This window comes from Physella acuta, unplaced genomic scaffold (genome assembly GCF_028476545.2).
Source record: "Physella acuta isolate Inbredline_101_S28 unplaced genomic scaffold, ASM2847654v3 ptg000481l, whole genome shotgun sequence".
In the NCBI taxonomy this organism is placed as follows: Eukaryota; Metazoa; Mollusca; class Gastropoda; family Physidae; genus Physella; species Physella acuta.
The window spans coordinates 674,642-699,289 of record NW_026732000.1 but is presented as its reverse complement, the minus strand read 5'-3'; the positions used below and the strand labels follow the sequence as shown (position 1 = coordinate 699,289).

Below are 24,648 nucleotides of genomic sequence, written 5' to 3'. Positions count from 1 at the left end.
ATCAGCTTCGTCTTCTCAACAAAAGTACGTAGCTTTGAATTCTACACATTTTACTACAGATTCTGCTCTGCTAGCCTAAAAAAATTGTGACAGACAAAAAAGGAAAGAAAAGTGCGCTGATTGGCTCTAGTTTTTTTTAAGCCAACTTAATTCTCAAACTCTTTATACAGTCTAAAAGAGGAGTAAGCAAACTTTTGAGATATTGAAACTAACGCACACAGGACACTCTCAAATTTACTAAAGACGTATAGTTGCAAACAATTAAAATAAATAAACGTGTAGATAATAAGCAAGAAAAAAATTTAAGTAATAGACATATATAAAGTTTTTTCAAAGTTATTGCATAACTAGTAAACTCTGCAATTTAAACCATTTCAAATTGCACTTGTCATAATGATTTAATGTATTTTTATATTCCAGATTAACTCATCAAACACGATCTATACTAAGGCACCGCTGGTTTTTATAAGTAAAGGACCATCAGCAACGAAATCCTTATTTAAGGCGACACATTGTGAAAATAGAATAATACACGAAAGGCACAAAAATGTTATGCGATAGAAGACATAGTTTATTATTAAAATCACAAATCCAAAACCAGGTAACAGAAATACAACATGGCAAAGTACACATTTAAAAAGTCTTTCTTTTAAAAGAAAGAAGATATAATGTGCTTACAGCGTCTAAAGAACAATATGCCTTGACAAGCCGTGCCGATTCTTTACCTTTATTCCTAAATTTGAAGATTTTCAATTGATGGATTACGTTGCCAAGATATTTTTATTAATATAAATCTGCTCAACGCAAAAATTCAAAGAAAATCAAATAAATATTATAAAGGAAAAGATATTGGAAATTAATCTATACAAGTTTTATAAAAGTTTATAATTGTAAATGAAACTAATAGATAATCGAATTTATAAAGATAAAACAAAGTTTAAAAAGAAGGTGCTTTAATATTTTTATCACGATATCGTTATGTTACGATTACAGCGTAAATATTGTAGAGATAGACGGAGTAAACGTTTTAACGATGGCGTCACGTGATAGACAAAGTACATCTGCTGATTTGCTTTTAAACAGCGGAGCTAACAGTAATCAATTCAGTATAGATGGGTTGAATACTTCTATGAGTGCATCAAACAATGGACATGAAACACTAGTAGAGTTGCTTATTAACAGCGGTGCTGATTTTAAAAGAGTGGATGAATATGGACGGGATGCTTTAATGCTTGCATCAAGTGGTGGACATAAAAAAGTAGTAGAGTTGCTTATCAACAGCGGTGTTGATTTTAAAAGAGTGGATAAATATGGATGGGATGCTTTAATGCTTGCATCAATCAATGGACATGAAAAAGTAGTAGAGCTGCTTATCAACAGCGGTGCTGATTTTAAAAGAGTGGATAAATATGGATGGGATGCTTTAATGCGTGCATCAATCAATGGACACGAAAAAGTAGTAGAGTTGCTTATCAACAGCGGTGCTGATTTTAAAAGAGTGGATAAAAATGGACGGGATGCATTAATGCTTGCATCAAGGGATGGACATGATAAAGTAGTAGAGTTGCTTATCAACAGTGGTGCTGATTTTAAAGGAGTGGATAAAAATGGACGGGATGCATTAATGCTTGCATCAAGTGATGGACATGAAAAAGTAGTAGAGTTGCTTATCAACGGCGGGGCTGATATTAATCATGTAACCAATAGGGGATCGGATGCTTTAATGTTTGCATCAAACAAAGGACGTGAAAAAGTAGTAGAGTTGCTTATCAACAGCGGTGCTGATTTTAAAAGAGTGGATACAGATGGATGTGATGCTTTAATGCTTGCATCAAGTGATGGACATGAAAAAGTAGTAGAGCTGCTTATCAACAGCGGTGCTGATTTTAAAAGAGTGGATAAATATGGATGGGATGCTTTAATGCGTGCATCAAGCAATGGACATGAAAAAGTAGTAGAGTTGCTTATCAACAGCGGTGCTGATTTTAAAAGAGTGGATGAAGATGGACGGGATGCATTAATGCTTGCATCAAATGGTGGACATGAAAAAGTAGTAGAGTTGCTTATCAGCAGCGGTGCTGATTTTAAAAGAGTGGATAAATATGGATGGGATGCTTTAATGATTGCATCACTGTTTGAACATGACAAAGTAGTAGAGTTACTTATCAACGGCGGTGCAGATATTAAACGTGTTGAACCAGATGGACAAGATGCTTTAATGATTGCATCACTGATTGGACATGACAAAGTAGTAGAGTTACTTATCAACGGCGGAGCTGATATTAATCATGTAAACAATAGAGGATCGGATGCTTTAATGCTTGCATCAAGTGATGGACATGAAAAAGTAGTAGAGTTGCTTATCAACAGTGGTGCTGATTTTAAAAGAGTGGATGAAGATGGACGGGATGCATTAATGCTTGCATTAAAAAAAGGTCATGATAACATTATACAATTATTGCTTAAAGAAGTTCTTCTAATGCAAGAAAAAGAAAAATCAAGCGATTTAAGTCCAATACCATTTAATAGGAATAATATTATGGCAATTTATTTATTAGATATATTATTTCAAGCTTTTGAAAACAAACTCTATAGTACAATGGAACAAATTTCTATTTTTGTCGACGAAAATTGTAGTGAACTGAATTTTAAATTCCAGTTAAAACGTTTTTGTGAATTAATTTTACAAGGTAAGCAGTACATTTAATATATTTTTAAAACGTTTGTATGTTGTCAAGAATAGAAGCGCGACACACATTTACTTCTCATGTGATGAAGTAAATATATATATATATATATATATTTATATATATAAATAAAGTTGTCTTGCAATCCTGTCAATGAAGTGCATTTCAACTGAATCTATCAGTTAAGTATTTAAAGAGATAGTGTCTTTAGCACTATGCCTAGCTGCGATGAATTTCCCTATTGTGTGTTAGGTATCATTTAATTTGCCCCAAAGAATGTCAGTTATTAAAATGAACTTTACTTTTACTCTACTACACAGACATTGAAACCCTTAGTCAACCACCCACATACATCACACGCATACACAATGTAGACCAAATTGCATACGAACATGCTCAGCACCTTAAAGTTTTCGGTTATATCTATATGAGCATTTAACATTTTGATGCAAATCTGTAAACAGTATAATATTATTGAATCAAAGTTATAATCTCTATAGTGTTTAATGCATTTAGGTTTCCCTTAGCCCGGATATTTAAAGATATACCGCCTCGTACATCTCTGTTTAATCGAAACCGGAGGTGAAAATGTGGTGGAGGTGGGTTGATGGTGTGGGGTTTGGTTTGGGTGTTATGGTATCGTGTGTTTTGGTGTGCTTTCTCTAAAATTTCCCCTGCTTTTTAATACCTGCTATTGAGAAATAAATGTTTATTTCACAAGAATTTTAAACGTGCAGCTGTTTTATATAAAGTACGATTATCTTCTATCATTCAAAACTTTTATTCCGGATCATCATACCGTAGCGAAGCACGGGTATGAGCTAGTGGATATATGAGGTAGAGTAGCGGGACCATGGAGAATTGGGACTATTCATAATTTCGGAAACTGTGCAGCAAAATGTTGATGTATCCGCATTAAACATGAAACTAAAGTCACATCTCTTTTAATAACTTATTTCCAGCTTGTGCTGATTGTTAATTTGATCTGCATAGAGAAGTGCCTACGTTCTTTAATTATGTAATTGCATTATTCGTGTACGTTTTGTGCTTATTAACAACTAAGATTTATACAAAATACTATGCCACAAACTAGCTTTGGTTAGAAGTGAGACAAGATGTACGTTACACATTCAAGCCCTTTAGTATATCATATTAAGTTGTTATTTTAATGAAATACTTTCATTTTACAGACAAGTATTTATCCTACATTGTATTTATTGAAACTACAAACCATTTATTGTTTTTAAAAAATGACATGACTGTCCCAGTTCTTCTTTTGCATGTCCCTCTTTTCAATGTCATGATGACTTATAAATTTTGTGTCATAAACGTGATTGTATACTAACTGGAGTGTTAACGGCGATGTCCAAACTTAAACGATTGCATTTATAAATTATTGGACAAGGTAAGGATCATTTTAGACAGATACAAGGGAAAATACAATTGTTTATATAACGATTTGCTTATCATCAAGCTAACAGTATAGTTTGGTATTTAAATTTGGAGAATATAATTTCAAAATTTAAATGTGTTTTCTAAATAGAAATATATTAATTAGTCATATGTCGTATCAAATACCTAGCATTAAATCAAGATGTACAAAATGACACCAAAACACAACCGAGCGACTCAACAATCAGTGAACTATACAATATAGAATTCAAGAATTTTAAGAAGTAAGTAATTTGTATTGTTTGAAGTAAGATGTCTGGACTTTTCATTTGTAAAGCTACATTTAAATTACAATTTACTATTGAATAAAGTCTCAAAAATTAAATATGCAAAATATCTAAAATTACAAATTAAATGCATCTCCTCATATACGTCAAATAGCCAAACATGGATTCTACTAATCTCTTATTATCTATTGTCCAACAAAAAGTTCAAGCTTGATTTGACTCCACTGTCGACATCAAATTTAGGCCAATCTCGAGAAGGATCATGATCAATATTACCTTCATGATCAGGGTCGTAATGACATTATACCTTGATTTAAAACAGAATGTGTATTGTTCTAAATTGAACTTTGCAAAGATATGTTAAATGTATCTTTTTATCTATTTATATACATCACTACATCCCTGTTATCACATAATGCCAATCAAGTACCTAAATAGTTTTTCAGCATATCAATTTAAAAAAAACAACAACACAGAAACATATAAGTAGTCAGTATAATTATATTGCATTTATCATGTCTATATATATATATATATATTGTTTTATAAAACAGGTCCATCGATTGTTATGTAAAGATTGTAGTTCTCACTCACAATGAACAGGTATGTAGTTTTTATTCTATATATAACTCATAAACACAAACTATATGTTGAAAATCGCATTAAAAAGCCAACAGATGGAAATTACATACTCTATTATGGCACCATAAAATAGTGGATTTGTTGTTAGGTTCATGGGTGTCAATGCGCCATTTGAGAACTAGTTTGTTAAATGGGAAAACTTTAAATTGAGAATTAGATATCAGTTATACTGATATTCCGATTACGTGTCTGGATTCAGAATGAAAGTATCTTTCCTTTAAGGCAAGTCGGGTCAAGGCTAGTCTCTCTAAAATTTTGATAACTACATTTTTCTACTCAAAATCAATTATCCGTCTTTTAAAATAGTTTACACATTATTATTTAATTTTGCCCTTAACAAGCCATGAAAGGACACATGTTTCTAAATGTCTAATTTGTTTTCATGCGCTATTTTAATTCTACCGTGGTTGGTGGAATAACATTAAAACAGAGTTATTATTGTATTACAGACTGTAAGTATCATTTAGACTTGGAGAACACTGTAGTGCAACCCAATTTATAGTATGTGTAGGTCTTATAACATATTAACTATTATAATTAATTTTTATCTAGTGCATATTGCCTTCTGAGGATTAAAAGTGGAACTGAAACTAGGTTGTGTAATTGACACTAAATTACCCATCAAGTTTGTCGTACTTCTCATTTTATATTTTACATTCGATGTCACTTTATATTACACTATAGTAGTCCTTTATATTAAGCCTTTATCATGTTGACAAGCGATTGTGAAACTAAATATTTTCTAAGCAGAGTCCACCAAATATCGTTAAATACCTAATAAAAACATTATAGTAGTCTACCAGTTTAAACTATATGTGAGCTATAGGGACTATGTGTAGAACTATATGTAAGCGTAAAGCTCAGAGCAAGTAAGAAAAAGAGAATGGTTGCGTACAGACACTTGTATATCCTATCTGATTTACCCGTGTTGAGAGCCTTTTAAACTGAAAGATCAGTCACTTCGTAAAATGTAATCCGACTGGACAGTCGAACGGCTGGGTCAGAGATCAATGACGATGACGAAGAGGTTAGAAGAGCACACATTACGGTAAAATAGTTTTTTTTTCGTCATTTGCCAGACACTAAGAAGCTTCGACAATAACTCTTAGGGTAGCTATTTTGACTGTGCAAGATATTTTTTTTTTCTAACAGGCATTGTCCCTGTCAGCTTCTTCACCTTAACTTTTTGCCCCTTCCGACAATAATCCTAATGTATTAACACATCTGTTATTTTCGATATGCCCCCCTACTCCACCATGTATTTGTTGGTTTGTTGTAGAAAGTGACAGCATATTTTCTAGTTTAACTTAAAATGTTATATACAACAAATATAGTCCATTAAGGTTGAAACAAGGAATAAGATCTACACATATTTCTTGAATAACACACGATGCAAAAATAGTACAAACTAACGGACGTCGAAAGTTTCCATTCTTCTATCGAGGCACACCGCTCAATCTTACACTTTCACTCTTACATCGCGTTAATCAACCCCCCCCCCCCACACACACACCCACAACGTCAGTGAGCGAGATCACCCAAAAGCATACAATACCAGGATTAATCTCACACACTTATTCTGTTGGCCAGGTATTCTCGTTCCAAATAAAGTTCACTCCCAATGCAATATAAATACTATACACCCGAAGTACAATCTGTTACACGTCTCCCCTAAATATAACATTTTCAATATGAAGGGATCATACGCCCACAACACAAAAAGTACATCTCAACTTTGAGTGAAAAGAAAAACAATATAGACTGAACATTCAAATCATACAAGTTTATAGTGTAGAAAAAATTAACTAGTTATTGTGATAATATTACTTTGAAGTTTTATAATGTGTAAAAAACAAATGTTTTATGAAAATATGTTCAGGCCAAATAATGTTTAAGAAACATTCCGAAATTTCAGTGTACAATGGCACATATTAAAATCAGCATGTCTCTCTGCACTACCTAAAACAACAAATGATTTTAACCTGATGATTAAAATGTGTTAGTGTGCGAAAGAAAATGCCAAGATTCATCAGCATTATGTGTAAGAGAGGAATATATGTAAAATGTAAATAAAAATAATTTTAATTAACTGGCGATTGTAATAAAATTCAACTGATTGAAATAAAAAGTAAACATGCCAATCAACTAATTTGACACAAGATTTATCTTCATATGAAAGATAAATCTTGTGTCAAATTAGTTGATTGATGTTTACGTTTATGTTTATGATTTATTTTGCGTTTATATTTGCATTTGTGTTTAGTATTGCGTTTGTGTTTATATTTTTACAAATGCCAATATTTACAGGTAGACCTTATATTAAACATTTTAAATCTATCTCAAATTCCTTGGAGAGCAGGGTATTAGATGCTTATCGAGCACACAAGTCAAGGCGCTTTACAAATAAATTTATCTCAAATGCCAGTGACGGGCAATGTTTCTTCCAGACTTTTTTCTCCGGGGGGGGGGGTGGGCACTTGAAATTTTAGGGGGGGGGGGGGGCGGTAGACTTTCTTCGGGGGGGGGGCGCCGAGCCCCCAAGTGATGCCTGGAAGAAACTCTGGTGACGGGCATGGCCGTTTCGGCTACTTTAATGTATATAGCTCAAATGGATTATGTGTCTCTTTATGTATGTATTGGTGAAGGGACTTGTGGAACGCAAGCATGTAATAAAAAATCAACTTGATCCCCAATTTGTACTATTTTATATTTCAAAGTATTCATTTTTGTATTAATTTATGTCTAAAAAAACTCCATATTATTTATTTAAAAAAAACACTTTTATTTTACAACTTATCGCTTGTATTGACGTAATGTGCAAAAATCAAAATAAAACTAAAGTGGATTACCTTAACAAGCAAAATGACTTAATCTAAATTGTGTTTTCCTTCGCCCAGCAATTGCTTAAAATTACTGGCGGATGAAAGGGATTGTTTGGCTTCACTTTGTGCGCAATTCTTTTTCTACGAGACTCTTTTCTATTTTCAAAAATGAAAGTGTTTAAAAATGGATTAAAAATCATGTCTTTATCCCGAGTTGCCATCCCCCGTAGTGTTTTATAAGAATATTCGAGAAAGTTTAGGGGAGATCACTCCCGGTTAATTTTGTTTACATTTTTCTTGTAGACACCAAACAGCGCCGAGCTGCTGGAATTTGTTTCAGATGTGATGTCTGAGTTTTCTAGCATGGAGAAATTTAACCCATTTTTTTGGTTCGTGTGCCAGAGAACCCTGCACACAATTGTTAACAGGCTGCAACTATCAGATCGACGGAATTTTTATACAGTACTCATTAAACACAGTTATGCAGGTAATTTTGTTTATTTATTTAAATGTTGTTTTATAGATACCACAAATCCTAAAACAAGGCATCCCGACAAAAGAGCGCACGACAAAAGAGCGTCGATATAAGAACGCAGACAAAAGAGCGCAAACATAAGATCGGAGTCAATTAAAAAAACACATTTACGCTGAACAAATTTGATATGGTTAACACTTCTTTTAATTAAACAATCCGCGGTAAGATAAAACGACATGTTTTTATTTATATATTATGGTTAATATGTTATGAATGCAGTTTGAGAATATTTCTAACCCAAGTAACATGGAGAATATCGAATCACAGAAAGGGAAGGTTATTATATTGGTCGAAGGCTAAAGATATCGAAAAGACATAGCGAATGCTGATTGAAGTACGACATGGAGATGCTGCAAGAAAGATGGCTGCCGATGACGGATGAAAATGCTGAACGGCTAAAAACGAAACAGCGAAAGTTGTTTCGGCTATACGAAAACGGGCAGTGAAAGGGGTGGAAAAACCAAGGCAGATCATACAACAAGCCATAGCGGGAATTTCGAACCTCTTCAAACGACAATAAGAGGGCAAAATTTCGTCTAGTGGGATTCCGGACCGACTGACGTTTACAGAATGATGATGTTCGGAACAATGGATAATATCAATCGTCTACAGCAAAATGAACATTGGTTTGTGGATGGAACTTTCAGAGTTGCACCAGTAATCTTCTATCAGGTATTTACAATCCATGCTTTTAATAGATAACAAGGTATTGCCTTTGGTTTATCCAGGATAAGACCGAAGTAACCTATATCAGAGTTTTTGAGAAAATTGTGGAACTTCTACCTACCGTGAATCCTGCGAGCATCATGTCTGATTTTGAATAAGCCACACAAAATGCAAATCAGCATGTGTTTCCCAATACACGTCTTGTTGGTTGTCTATTTCACCTAGGCAAATGTCTCTAGCAAAAAGTGCAAAATCTAGGCTTACCGCAACTGTAACACGACAAATAGAAATTTCATATGACAGTGAAGATGCTGCTTGCCTTATGTTTTGTTATGTAAATGATTTCTGTACTGAATTCGAGCATTTGGTAGAAGCTTGTCCTGCAGAAATTATGCCACTGGTAGCTTATCCGGAGGATACTTACATAGGGAGGCGAAGAAGAAACCGTCGAGGTGACCCGCGCTTCGCGCTTGAAATTTGGAATGTCCATAATTGTGTCACTGAATATCTACCCCGTACAAACAACTCAGTCGAAGCATGGCGTCGCGAATTCCAACAAACGGTAGATTGCAATCATCCTTCAGTTTTTAAATTGATCAACCAGTTTTGTCTGGAACAAGATCACATCCAAATCGAATGGAGCGTCATCTAGCTGGAGTTAATCAACCAGAAGCTTCAAAGAACAAATATGTTCAGCTGAACCGAAGATTGCAGGCAATTGCTTCAACCTACGCTAATGAGTAAATGATGGACTACCTACGGGGTATAGCCCACAACTTAGCATTATGAATGCAACTATACAGACACATTTTATTGATGTCAACTTATATATTCATTTTGTTACATTTCATTTCAGTTTATATACTCACTTTAAGCCTAACATTTAAAATCTTTGTATGTGTTATTAGATTGCGTTTTGAATAAGTGGACTTCGTGTTGATTATACCAGTTTTTTAGTTAAAGAAACTGAGCAATTAGTTTTTTAATGAAAAAATAAAGAGTAAACATCAAACGATGTCTTCTGATCTGAGTTACTTTTCTTGCTCCTATTTGTTAAATATGGTTTTTCGATCTTTAGTTTGCGCTCTTATGTCGGCGCTCTTTTGTCAGCAAATTAGTGCGCTCTTATGTCGGCGCTCTTATGTCGGCGCTCTTTTGTCGTGCGCTCTTTTGACGGGTGACCCTTAAAACACATATGGAAAGTATGTTAGGGTGTCTACTCTATCCGTAAGTTAATAGTTTATAAACTATTGACGAACATAATAACAAAATCGTCTTTAGCCTTTCTGGTTGAATAGGAAGCAACACAAATTCGTGTAAATTAACAGTTTTTGTGAACGCTTTATAACTTGGCTCGCTTAATAGATAAATAAAGTGGAATTACCAATTTTAAAACCTCGCACTAATCTATAGATTTTTGCATGTTTTATCTTTTTAATATCTCGTAAGCACTGCTTAATACGCGTTTACGTTTGAAACATAGCAAAATGTATGTGGATGAATCTACATAAACATTAATATTTCTTTATGTATCGCAGTAAACTGAAAGTACACACATAGAAATTACATAGTAGGCCTACAACGCAAAAATAGGCCTACGAGTGGAAAATAAGTTTAGATATTTCAATTTCAAAGTATGCTCAAAAATTTTAATTTAAAAAAAGGAACAAAAAGGGGGAAAAGAGCACATCACAGTTATTCACATAGAAAGCAATACAAGACACCACGTTTTATATAAATGAGCCCCTTGACAACTACAAAGCAAGTACATTTATGTTTTCTGATGTGGCTATGCCAGCAGAAATTATCTACACAAAAGTCATTGAATTAATTCATGTTCCATTTTAAATAAAATATAAATTGAGTATTATCATACGATCACCAGATTGAGGTTAAATTGCTATCCGATCTATTAATATCAATGTGTTTATCCTTTCTTAAGATTCGGGTTATTAAAAATTTATAGTTGGAAATATTACCAAACCATTGATTTACAAAACTTTAGGCTAGCCAGATTGGCGATCTATCCACTCATTTAATATTTCCGATGAGTTACGATATGTGGAGCCATATATTACAAGTATTCACTCCAGCGTGAAAATATTTCACTTACTTGTAGGCCCACAAACGAACATGTTTATGAAATGTGTTAGGTTTATTTTAAACGTAATAAACAAGTATTTACAAGTATTCTAATAACGCAACATGTATATTTCTTACTTAATTAAAAAAAACGACATATTATTGTATACTATTTAAAAACAAATGAAAAATAAGATTCTATTGAAAGCTTAAAACAAAGACAGGCTATTGATTTGTTTATGGGCCAATAAGGTCAAAAACATATCGAGGATTTTTTTTTTCTACACCATAATATTATATGTAATCTGTATCGATGTATGTTCCCAGATATTGTATTCACCTGGATGTCCTAATTAATGCTGCTTGATGTCAAATTTGACTTTCTTAAAAATAAAGTTATTTCCATGTATTTTATGAACAAAGGAAAAGTAAACAAGGTTGATAGCTTGGCCTCGACCTCTTTTTCATCAATTTTAGTCTTTAGCAGAAAGCTGATATTTTGTCAGGTTTTCATGTACAGGTGACATAATCTTAAGTGAACTGATTTAAAACCCACTCATATAAATAAGGGAAATATCGGAGTAAATGCAGCAGTGGCGGCAACAGAAAAGAAAAAAATACACTGCAAAAAGTAACTTGGGCCCTTATATAATATATATATATATATATATATATATATATATATATATATATATATATATATATATATATATATATATATATATATATATATATACTATTATAAGTAATCTTCATTAAAGTTTAAATAATTCTATTTCATATTTTGAACCCAGATTCGAACTCGAGACTCTCGGGGCTAGAAGTCTTGCTCTTTAACTCACTTGCATTTATTACAATCCTAATATAAAGCCCATGTGCGCTGCTCTGTCTCTCTGCCTTTAATATTTTAGGCAAAGTGATCAGTATGTATGGAGGAATTTCGTTAAAAATGGTGGATGTTTTACGTGTATACACTAATGTATACAAGTTTCTCGCCTAAAAGAAATGAAAATTACTTTTCAAAAAATAACAAAAATACCACAACACAACCACAACACAACCACAACACAACCACAACACAACCACAACATAACAACAACACAACACAACCACAACACAACCACAACACAACCACAACACAACCACAACACAACCACAACACAACACAACCACAACACAACCACAACACAACCACCACACAACCACCACACAACCACAACACAACCACAACACAACACAACACAACCACAACACAACCACAATACAACCACCGTGTGTGCATTTAATAATAGTAAATTAATAAGGTGTTGTGTTGAATAATAATGTATATAATCTGGTTGTTTCTAATAGGTTTTGGTAGCCTATGATATTTTTAATGTATCGAATTTTTAGATATTTAGTTATTTTTTTGCTTTGTCACTAATATCGTTTGACGTGTAATAAACAATATTGCGTTTCGATCAATAACTATTTTAAAAAAAAAATATTTTTCTAAAAGTTTTACATTAAAATATATAGACCTGTAATTTACGTGTAACGGGATCGACGGCTAGTATTGATATATTTGGTAACATACTGAAAAAAAACAAATGTTAAGAAAAATGAAAATAAAACCTTTACCGATCTGAGCTCTCCAAATTAATTTTAGTCATTTATCCTTTCTATTTCAAACATTTTGTTGCATACATGATTATTTTGATGTACCATTCTTTTTTTAAAATTTACTTCAGATTTGACCATATGCTACTTGGAGAAAGAAAATTTGCTTGATATATCCTCACCAGGTTTTATGCCGTCATTAATTCGTGATATGCTAACCCTACTATGGGATGGTTGTCATCACAGTTTAGATTTCGCCTTGGTAATTGTACACTGCTCTGTTTATCTACTGTTGTGTGGGCTAATATACGGGTAGAGTAATATGTTATATTAATAAATACTACGTATGTATTCTACGGCCATGTGAAAGTCTTAAAGAAAACGTATATATATATATATATATATATATATATATATATATATATATATATATATATATATATATATATATATATATATATATATATATATATATATATATATATATATATATATAATTCTCTTCGTGGGGACCAAGCGGGACACCACCACGTAAGCCAGCCTAGCAGCCCCCCTCTCTTCCTTTTTAGGCATATCGCTACCACCCCACCCCACTGACAATCACTAAATGGTACAGCAAATAGAATATGAATATGAAATAAAAAGGAAATAATAATACAGGTAGTTGGTAAGGGTGAAACACAATATGGCAGTGTATAGATTACCATCACACTGATAAACGTTCTTACTACGGTGTTAAATGTAAATGAAACTTTAGAAAAGAAAGGCACAATACAAAACTTAATCGTTGTTTTGTAATTTTATTGAAAGAATCCTCACACCTAAATGTCCCCACCCTTGAAAACCTGTCACTCATCTCACAACATATACACAACTATCCAAACTTCAAAGCCAACCATACAGCATACCACCAAACAACACACTCGTAGTGTAGAGTGGGGTTTCGTGGAGTAGCGTGGCATAGAGTTAAGGATCTGTTTTAGAATTATGTAGGTTACAGTGTAATTTAAACACTAGAAATGAGTAAAATTATGTATTATTCTTAATAATATGTTATTCGCATACATGAAATATTTTTTAATGAATTAATATGTTAAAAGTGCAATAAGTTATTTCCTAAGTGTTTTTCACATATTAGAAACACCAGGGTGAGGAGTTGAGAGACCGATTAGATTTTCCGACGTACAATAGACGTACAATGCTCTTATTAAACAACGATATCGTCAACGCACATGGCGGCCTCAAGTCCATCTCGGGGCCACGTCCGTCTGAGGGTCGGCGACTGAATAAATCGAGCTCGTCTGTTTTTCCACGACGCTCAGCGGGCTGGAAAACGGGCTCGCACTGAACCGTCGAGGTTTCCTCGCTCCACTCGGGCGGGAATCCCCGCGGTTTCACGTCCAAGAAAACTTCGAGAGCGACGTATGCTTTTAAATATGTACTATATTATATATGTTAACGGTAGTTTGATAATAAGTCATTTGTCCTCGATGCTGCTTGTGCGGTTTCACCGCCTGGCAGTAATCAGCTCGTGTAAAAAGCGAGCTTCGGACCTGTTTCGCGGCAGTGCTCTCGGGTGGAGCGTCAAGCTGCTTCGTCAGCGACCGTGGTTCGGTGCCACTTATATAAGGAAAATTCATATCTCCGACTTCAGATCGGGCGAGGTTACCCATCTAATTATCCTCCGTGGATTTTTTTTTTGCATTTTCAATACATATTTTTCTACTACAATGACGAAATCCAAATAAACGCTACCAAATTAACGTTTATTGAGATCTCAGAAAATATTCGATCAAGTTTAGTGAGTACTCAAAATTCTAATACAAAAAATAATATTGGAGGTTTTAAAAATCGATATTTACAAACGTATACAAAACGAGTTATGAAAGGTTAAACAAAATCCAAAAAAAGTAATGATTGTAGACTGAATAATATGAAAAAGTAATAATTGTAGACTGGATAATATCAGTTGAATATATGTAACAACAAATCGCACGTTTCTTTTATAACTCAGTCGGCTAAGTAAAAATTAACATAATTTATTTCTTATTATTTTGAAAAAGCAATTTTAGTTTTGTAGTACTATTAGCAAATAAGTTTCAACAAATGCTGTATACATTTCTTTAATATAGTGCCAAAATTAAAAATAGTTTTGAAATATAACCTCACTTTTAAACTACGGGGAATGTATATGGCATAGAAATACTCTTTTCATATCGGTTAGTGAAGTTTAACTACACCATAGATATGATAGGAGTCTAATGCTAATTTAATAATATGATAGCAGCTTAAATAAGGATATTAATATTCATGTTATTAAACATTAAATGTTGCATTTATTTCAGACATTGGCAAAGAATAGATATGATAGGTGTTTAATGCTAATTTATCAATATGTTAGCAGCTTAAATAAGGATATTAATGTTGTTAAACATTACATGTTGCATTTATTTCAGACATTGGCAAAGAATAACATTGTCAAAATATTAACAGATTTTCTGTACTTACACAAAGATGCACAGGTATTATTTATCAGCAATACTCAAATTTACGTCGATACACCTAGTTTCAATTAATAATAGGAAGATTAGCTATTTCATGTGAAACAGTGTGAATTCTTTTCTATTGAAACCAAACTATAAAAGCAATTTCTATAACACAATTTTTGTTTTCAGAATATGCATTCCAAGTTTATTATTCGCTATGTGATCCCAATTCTTCAAAATATATCTCGAAGACCAGGAGTAAAGGGCTATTTTACTTCGAGCAAAACACACGATGTAAGCTCATAACTGTAATGATTTTATGTTTAAAATGTCACAGTTTCTCATTGTATATGAAAATAAACTTAATGTTACTAAACTTAAGTTAAAACACATTGGAACCTCAAGATATGAATTAACTTTGTTCAGTAAGTTTTCTCGTATGTCAATTTGCATGTGTCTTGATACTGTTTTCAGCATTGAAATTCCCTGGAATGCGATTACCGCAACAACCGCAATCATGCCACCCTATTTGTTTTTTCTATTTGTTTATGAATAAGAAAACTATCTATAAATGATAAAGTTTGTACAAACATTATTTTAAAAAAACGCGTTTAATAAAGTGTAATATATCTAAAAAACCAGCCGACATGGGCTTATATAATATAGAAGATGCTGGCGAAGATTTAGAGTTGAGGATATTGAAAAAGCAGCATCGCTTCGTTACACCTTTACTGCTTCTTTGTTTGCATTATTATATTTCACAATGCCAACTAATTATGTCCGATTATGTTCATTTATCAGGCTGTTATAAACATGGAATTTGATGACTTAACTATATCGATTTCTTCAAAACTACTACTTTTGCATACTGAAAACGAATCCACTGCAGAAACAGAGAAAATCAGTAAATATATATAGAAATATATTTTGTGGTGTTTCTGTTGCCTAATTGTGAAATTACTCTGATATTACATTTAATATTTCCTAATGCAATTAATGGTTTAATTAATATCATATTGGACGTATTGGATTGTTTTAAATATTTCAATTTGAAATTACATAGCTAAAATTATACATTTGAATAATTTATTTTTCACTAGAAAGATACAACAAATTTCTTTTGGTATTTACTATTTTGCTTAAACATATAAAAAAAAATATTTTTTGTATACCTGCAATTTTGAAGGCCAAATTACAGCGTGTAATGGATAATTCATTTCAATTCAATGTAAATTACGTAAAACCAATTCAAAATTTTTTGTAAACACAAGTTGATTAGTCTTCTAAAATTTATGATAATTACAACAATCAATGTTATTGTAATTATTCATCCACAGAAAATTTAAAACGTAGTTTGAAAGAAAGCATAATGCTAGCTGTTAGTGGAGATGTTGAAGATACGTTTGGATTTTCACTAACTGAAATGTTACATGGTCTCTCTAAATTTACCGAACGAGATGAAGAGTTAAACGAGGTTGATATTATTTTTATGGATTATAATTTTCCATCTATCTTAGTTGTATATCATCTGTTGCTTTACAATAACTCTAATAATTCGGATTCTTTTGAATAAATAATATTGTTTAGTAATGTTTAAAGACTATTCTTAATTATATAACTTACAATACTATTAAACAAAATAATAATAAGTGTTTTTCGGTACATACATTTAAAATATAAGCTTTTTAACAATAATTTAAAGCGCGTTTTAAAGAATTTTTTAAATGTCTACACAGATACTTCCGCTTGTTCCAAACCTTAAAGAAATACTTAAACATGATGATGTAGATGAGCACATCTTTACCACAAAATGTTTAAAAGAACTTAGCAGAAACAAGGAAGCTAGCCACCAAATCATAAACGACGAAACATTTAATGATACTCTGACAAAATTAATGAGCAGCGAAAACGAGATCATCTTAGAAAATGTGCATTCAATTCGATGGAGATCTGGGCGTACAACGGGAACATTACCGACTAAAACAGGTAAGCTAAAGTTGACTGGTTAGACATGCTTATTTTCTAATGTTGTTATGTATAGATAATTGAATGTATTTAGTTCTAAGGCATGAAAGTATACTACAATTTCCAACCTTGACAACCTCTTTTAAAATTGAAAAAATAAAAATAAAATGTAATACACCACCTGATTTTCGGTTACCTAAAATGTATTTTAAATATTTTTTACATTAATATATATATTTCGACCTTTAAACGTCCGCTATCGTAATGTGTTTTGTGACTTTGAAATTAATTGGAGTTGTAAACTTAATTTTGTTTATAATGTTATTTTTTCTCGTCATGGCATTTGAACCTGACATACCTGACAAGCGGTTATATTTGCAATTTAAAAAAAAAAACTGGAGTCAAATAACTTCTTTTATTAAACAGTTCAGATAAAGTTTCGTGTAAATTATTGTTCTTTTGATAAAACTCGTACTCGACAACTAAGTGTTTTGTTTAGTATCTTTAAACGAAATGAACATACAGAATCTGCATAAGGCAACTGCCGATAGCGCATATTTATTTTTATGAAACACTCACTATTTTTAGACTGTGTGTTTTCTGACGAGTTCCCAAGGCGATTCGACATTGATCCAGCACCGTTAGCTCAAGGCAGTTTTGGCAGTGTACACTTAGTCATCGATAGAGATGAACCCGATGAGAAAAAATTTGTTGCAAAGAAAACAATCAAGGGACCACTCGTTATAAAAAAGTGGATGGTAAGCTTGTGATATTTTTCATTTAATGTGGTCGGCAAACTTTAGAAATAACCGCATCCCTCATACAAATGTGCTTCGAACATTATCAATAAAGTTACGTACATATTTATTTTAATTTTTCACAAGGTCTTTACTGCATACATGTTTTTTTCGAATTATATGGAAATATAACATATTTACTTGATTTTTAAACGTAATCGTTTTGCTGTTCGAAAAGCACGTTTTTTCCCTTTTATAATTAGTTTAAAATCTAATTCAGTAACTATTTTTAAAAAGATTATGTTTGAGTTATGTGATGTATCAATAGGTTTTGAATTAATTTTTTAGGCAAAACAAGTTTGCTGGTTGGTAATTTACAGTGGGTTTAACTTAAAATTATAGGCCTTTACTTTCAAATACAATTGTTTACTTTCTAATAATAATTATTGTGTTTGGTACATGCGACCCGAAAATTGTAAACGTTAATAAAAATGTGAGGTATAATTGATTTATAAAAAAAATTAAAATTACAGCTCAGTTTTGGTGAAGTGATTTGTCCGAGCTCTTGCAAAAAACATTATTTTCTCAGTAAAGTGTATGCTAAATAGAAAATTAATAGTGCTGTATATATTTCTGTTTTCTACTCAGCAAAGTTTTCAATCTGAAGCCTCAATTTTAATGAAACTAAAACATAACAACATTGTACAGTTCCATGGATATCAAAAGAGGGAAACTGAAATAGTTTTATTTCTGGAGTTCATCAAAATGGTGAGTTGTTTCAGAGTTTAGACCTTAAGTCCTTTAACGTATACTTTTTATTAACAATTAAATAATGCTGATAATAAAATGCATTTAAAAAACAATTAATTTACCTATTCTGATTGAGTGTGTTGTCTTCTTTTCATTCATTTTGTTCGCAAAGTTTACTTTTCTGAAGTGTATGCATTTTAATTCAAAAACGTGTGGTATGTTGATTTGCAATTTTCTATTGTAATATCCACACAGTAAACTATGTATTTCGTTTTAATCAGTACATTGTTCTGAAAAGTTGGGAAGGGTAACACAACTTTTCTCCAATTTAGCTTAATTGAGACAATGTGTGAACACATGATATAAATTTACCTATAAATTCACGCGGAAAAAAAACCCATCGCCATATATATATATATATATATATATATATATATATATATATATATATATATATATATATATATATATATATATATTTATTTATTTATTTTAGTTTTTATTACATTTTAATAAATGGTGTCGAGGCGTTGCGCGAAAGCTGAACAAAACCTATTGGACAATGTGTAGCTAATTTGTAGTCTCTGTAGTTTATTACTAGTCAGTATGGAAGGTTGTTTATAATTAGCTAGGCATAATTATTACAAACATATGTTACTTGTTGTTGTGTGTTATGAATAAATTAGTTCGATACTTACAATAGATTTTGGTGCAAACAATAAGAGTAGGTTAATAGTGGCATCTATATGGTTTATATTTACCATCCTTAAAAACTAGTGTATATGTGTTGAATTGTGAAAGAATAATACACAGCTTATTTAGAAAAGACACTAAAGGGTAAGTGACATGTTTGGTAGGTAGAATATAATGGAAGGGTTAGGAAAGCTTGGGGGCCCATTCCTTTTCAGTCTGCTGCATAACATACATGTTTTTTTATTTGATTAAACCTATTTTAGAACCTTGAACACAACTTATTGGTAACATATTATTATGTATGGCGACATATATTTAAACACATATCGATGGTCTCGGTCGAAAACTGACTATCTCAAACAATTTCTATTTTTAACATAAACCAAGAGCCAGTATGATTCTCCATAATGCCTGAAAATATTATAGAAATTTGGTGAATATATATCGAGATATAATCTTTAGAAGCCACCGGTTATTATTTCTGGCGCTAAAAATCTCGGCGCAAAACAAAAATCGCGATTTCCGCAGTATAATTTTAATCAACAACGCAATCGCTCGATGCAATCGCACAATTTTACACCACGGCGATCACAGTATTTATAGGTAAGGATATTAGATTAGTTATGACAAGCTATTCTATTGCATTGTATCATTTAAAAGCAGTGTTTCTTTCAGACTTTTTTCTCCGGGGGGGGGGCACTTGGGAATTTTCGGGGGGGGGGGGGGGGCGTCAACATGTTTCGGGGAGGCGGACACTAGGTGTATGTTTACTATATAAAATCCATCTCGTTCGGGGGGGGGGGGTAGACTTTCTTCGGGGGGAGGGGGGGGGGGGGCTAGCATCTAGTCTAGATCTAGAACTCAATTTAAAAAATATCATCGAATTCCCACAAACGTGTGCAATACACATATCTCTTATTCATTACTAACTTTAGATTGAGGGTTTAACTTCGTGTCAACAAAATGTTTTTTATGGTAGCTACAACCTTTGGCCTACATGTTAAACGACAAAATAAACTACTTGGATCTTAATATTAAATGTTGAGCGGTAATTTACATGCTATAGTGATAAGTATTACATGTTTACATTTCAGAAGAAACTTTAAATTATTTATTCACATGATCTGATATTGTATTTACAGATGCTACCATACAGCAGAGGGAGTAGGCTGCTTCAACTTAGCTTCCCATCTCAAGCTGTCAAGCAACACAATTTTATTATTTCAGTAGTCACAAAAATATTCTCGTCTGACAAATAAATATCAGTTTAATCAGACCAGCCTCTCTCAACAGACCAGTCTTACCATACAACAGACCAGCAGCCTTTCTCAACACACCTGTCTTACCATACAATAGATCAGCCTCTCTTAACTTCCTAGTATTACAAAGCAATAGATCTTCCTCTCCCAACTGACCAGTCTTATCAAACAAGAGATCAGCCTCTCTCAACTGAGCAGGCTAACCATACAACAGACAAGCCTCTCTCAACACACCAGTCCTACCAAACAACAGATACGCCTCTCTCAACTGACTAGTCTTACCAAACAATAGATAAGCTTTTCTCAACTGACTAGTCTTACCATATAAGAGACCAGCTTCTCTCAACAGGCCTGTCTTATCACACAACAGACCAGCCTATTTCAACTAACCAGTTTTATGATACAAGAGATCAACCTCTCTCAACTGACCAATCTTATCTGACTAATCTTACTAAAGTACAGACCAGCCTCTCTCAAGAGACCAGTCTGGCGTTTCACGAATTCAATGCGACAGACACTGTAAAACAACCCTGATGTTACTATCTTCATTAAAGTCAATTAGTAGATAGTTGGCAATATACAAACTCAGATAGCAACATTAAGATACCACCCCTGGCCCCTGACTATTTGAACAAGAAAAGAAGAAAGATTAAAGATGTCAAATATGAACACCTACAAGAACGTCATAAATATACAGTTTTATGATAATTTGTGTATAACGCATGTATTATTTAGAACTTTTAGTCTTCATCAGCGTTATGTTAAAACTTGTATGCTCTGCTTAAACAATCTATTTTTAAATTTTAGGGCACACTATCTTCGTTTGTTAAAAAGCACACAAGACTCAATGAAGCTTTAACCAGACATCTTACAATTCAAATCCTAGAAGGGGTGAAGTACCTACATGAAAATAACATCTTGCATTTGGACATAAAAGGTATTGGTGAATTACGTTATAATAATATTATTATGTTTAGAAATTGGTGTGATCATCCACTAAAGCCAATTTCTTAAACAATCTATATGAAACAGGTAACAATATTTTAATGGTAGACGAATCAAACATCAAACTGACTGACTTTGGCCTGTCAACAATCTATAACGAGGAAGAAGGAGTTGAAGCAGAAAGGGGCACAACTCGATATATGGCTCCCGAGATGATTAACTGCCCTGATGGGAGAATATTTAAACACGGAAGTAGCTTGGATATATGGTAAGAATATTTTATACAAACAATAATTTGCACGGCTAAATGTTTTTTAATATTTCTAAGCTATTGAAATAACTTTTATTGCTTGTAATATTAAGATACAAAATATATTTACTCTAAGCATTGCAAATTATTTCTGTACAACGTGTTAATTCCGATTTTCCATGTGTTTGAGAAAAAACATCTTATTTTAAAATTCTCACAGGAGTGTAGGAAGCACTGTTGTTGAAATGATAACCGGATTACCACCAAACTCAACAACGACATCAGTCAATGTACTTTTTAAAATCGCTATGCTGCAGAGACCAAAGTATGAGCTGTCAATCACAGCGTCAAAAAACCTGAGAGATTTTTTAGAAAAGACATTTACACCAGCGCCAGAACTAAGGCCATCAGCAGAAGATTTATTGAGAGAAGCCCCGTTTATAACAGGCAGTTTATAAATGTTGACTCTATTGAACAATGTATGTTTATTACTACAAACACTTATTAGCAGTGGGTTTTTAAAAAAAAAATAAAAGCTTGTGTCGTTCGTGGATATAAAAAGTCTTAAAGATATAACATAAATCTTTTGATAATCCTTAAACAAGATAAAATTGTAAAATGTGTGTAGTAAATTATCCATACAAAATATAAGTTAAAAACTATCCATTTTTCAAATATGTCTATTCTTAGAATATATCTATAGTAAACTTTCTTGTGAAATTATTTTAGCCACATTTTGCAACTATAATAGCAAATAAAACAGCACTTCTGCGAATGCATACATTAACATTAAATTAATCACTTCATGTTAAAAACTAGTATCAAAAATTTCAATTTTCACCAGTGTGTTTTTCAATCCTAATAAAATATACTTTTAGCTACAAAAGCATAATTTTTTTTTAGCATCTTAAGAATGTTTAAAAGCCAGGACTTCAATCACATACTATAAATTTTACTCTCTTAGTAGATGATTAAAGAAAAAAATTACATTTATATATATTTATTTTCTAGAACAATGTTTTTAAGGAAACGTTTTAGAAAGCGTCCGATCTTTAGCTTTATTTATTAAAATATTATCTTTTTTTTTTTTACAAAAAAAAAAGATTGTAGCACATATGTGTTGGTTTTAGATGTTTTGTGTAATTGAAACAAAACCATCCAATATATAAGTAGTATCAAAGAAATCAGTTTAGTCTTCTTAACATATGGTTGATGCTATTTGCCAATTTATGGGACGACATTTTCGAATATGAATATGATAGCTTACCAGAATTTTACGATTTCCAACCACTGGCTTGATTCCTGCCCAGAGGCGTAGCGACCCTTCCCGGCGCCCGGGGACAAACTTTTCGATTTGCACCGCCCCTTCAAGATTTTGGTTTGCACCCCCCCCCCCCCTCAAACTTTCAATTTGCACCCCCTCGACCTTTCAATTTATTTCTCCAACCCATTTTGGCGCCCCCCTAAGGTCGGCGCCCGGGGACATATGCCCCCCCCCCGCCCCTTGCAACGCTACTGTTCCTGCCAGCCGTGACTCATAATAGAAAACGTATTGGTGAATGGACATAGTGCTGAACACTTCATCTTTTTTATGCCAATGTCACAGAAACTGCCACACGGTACTTCAGTTAAGAAAGGATAAATTCACTTTTCTTAATAAAAATATCTTTTATTTTGTTAAGTACTTTTTAATGCACTTTATACTTACTTATGAATATAGTAATATACTAAAGCATACCAACTACTTTGCAACTATGTAAATCAAATATAGTTAAGATTATAAAAAATAATTTTATATAATAATTTTATACTACTAATTTTATATTGTGTATTATCACAGTTTGATGTTATATATTAAAACACATGTTGTTTAGGTCTTGCTTAGATGCTTGGTCCATAAAATATATTATTTCAGCCGTTTTTTGTAATACTTTTATTATCAATTTTATTTTAAATGTATTTTTTAAAAAATGTTTAATTGTTATCAAACATAATACTAATTCACATTTTATCATGTCAGTTAAATTTAAATGAATTTTTGCATTACTATCCCTATTACTAAGCATAAACTACTACAAATAAGTGTTTTAACATACCTGATTGAAATTTTTTATTTTCATTTTTGTTTGCAATTACTTATAGTCTCTTATTATTTTCATCTATTTCATCTATTTATCAAATGAATATTATTGTTGATCAACTGTATAAATCATCATATATGTGCATTAAAGCCGTAGCCAAAGCCACGGTTAAAACCAGAGCCAGTTGAACATGGACAAAATTTAGTTGAACGTAATTAGTAGGTAGAAAAGATAATTTCTTACTCAAGGTTTTAAGTTTAGATATACGCGGGAGATACTAAAACATGAAAAGCAATAAATCTAAAGTAAGGCAAAACTATAGTTTGTTACCTACTACCAGTGTTATAATTTTAGTTATATTACCACAAATTAAACTTCATTTATTGAACGAAATATCGTATTACATGTAAAAAAATAAGCATTTTATGGGACGGCGTTTTTTAACCAAAGCAAAAAGTTTATTTATAAATGGGGGGAGGGATTTATTGTTTACCATGTGTGGCGGAAGGGGTTGCTAAGCGTACGCTATCAACAACTAAATTGTATAGTAACAAACTTTAGAAGTTCATTATCAAACACCGATGATAGTAAGATATCTAAGTTTCCTAATTAAAGTGACTTAACACGTACTTAAACTGTAAAATCATATATTTTGTTGTGTTGTAGAAAGTAAGTCAATCTCCTTCTATGTGATAAACATAAAATCATAGGTCAAAAGAAATTGATTGATACGATAGACAATAAATATTAGGTAAACTAAAACGATAGCA

At 32.4% G+C, this 24,648-nt stretch overlaps 2 protein-coding genes across 2 annotated transcripts; both read left to right on the top strand.

Annotated features, from left to right (window-relative positions):
* The first annotated feature begins 575 nt into the window (after window positions 1-575).
* LOC131944111 (uncharacterized) lies at window positions 576-18,508 on the top strand. The gene is made up of 12 exons (XM_059304619.1): window positions 576-2,690; window positions 4,270-4,363; window positions 4,921-4,969; window positions 8,134-8,317; window positions 12,844-12,974; window positions 15,169-15,234; window positions 15,388-15,492; window positions 16,000-16,102; window positions 16,536-16,672; window positions 16,935-17,184; window positions 17,752-17,921; window positions 18,434-18,508. The coding sequence occupies exons 1-12, from the start codon at window positions 1,034-1,036 to the stop codon at window positions 18,506-18,508; spliced, it is 3,021 nt and encodes a 1,006-aa protein (XP_059160602.1). The 5' UTR covers window positions 576-1,033.
* Window positions 18,509-18,553: 45 nt separating this feature from the next.
* LOC131944120 (putative serine/threonine-protein kinase DDB_G0284251) lies at window positions 18,554-22,838 on the top strand. Its single transcript, XM_059304632.1, has 4 exons — window positions 18,554-18,668; window positions 21,410-21,539; window positions 21,635-21,815; window positions 22,018-22,838. The coding sequence occupies exons 1-4, from the start codon at window positions 18,579-18,581 to the stop codon at window positions 22,253-22,255; spliced, it is 639 nt and encodes a 212-aa protein (XP_059160615.1). The 5' UTR covers window positions 18,554-18,578; the 3' UTR covers window positions 22,256-22,838.
* The last annotated feature ends 1,810 nt before the right edge of the window (window positions 22,839-24,648 follow it).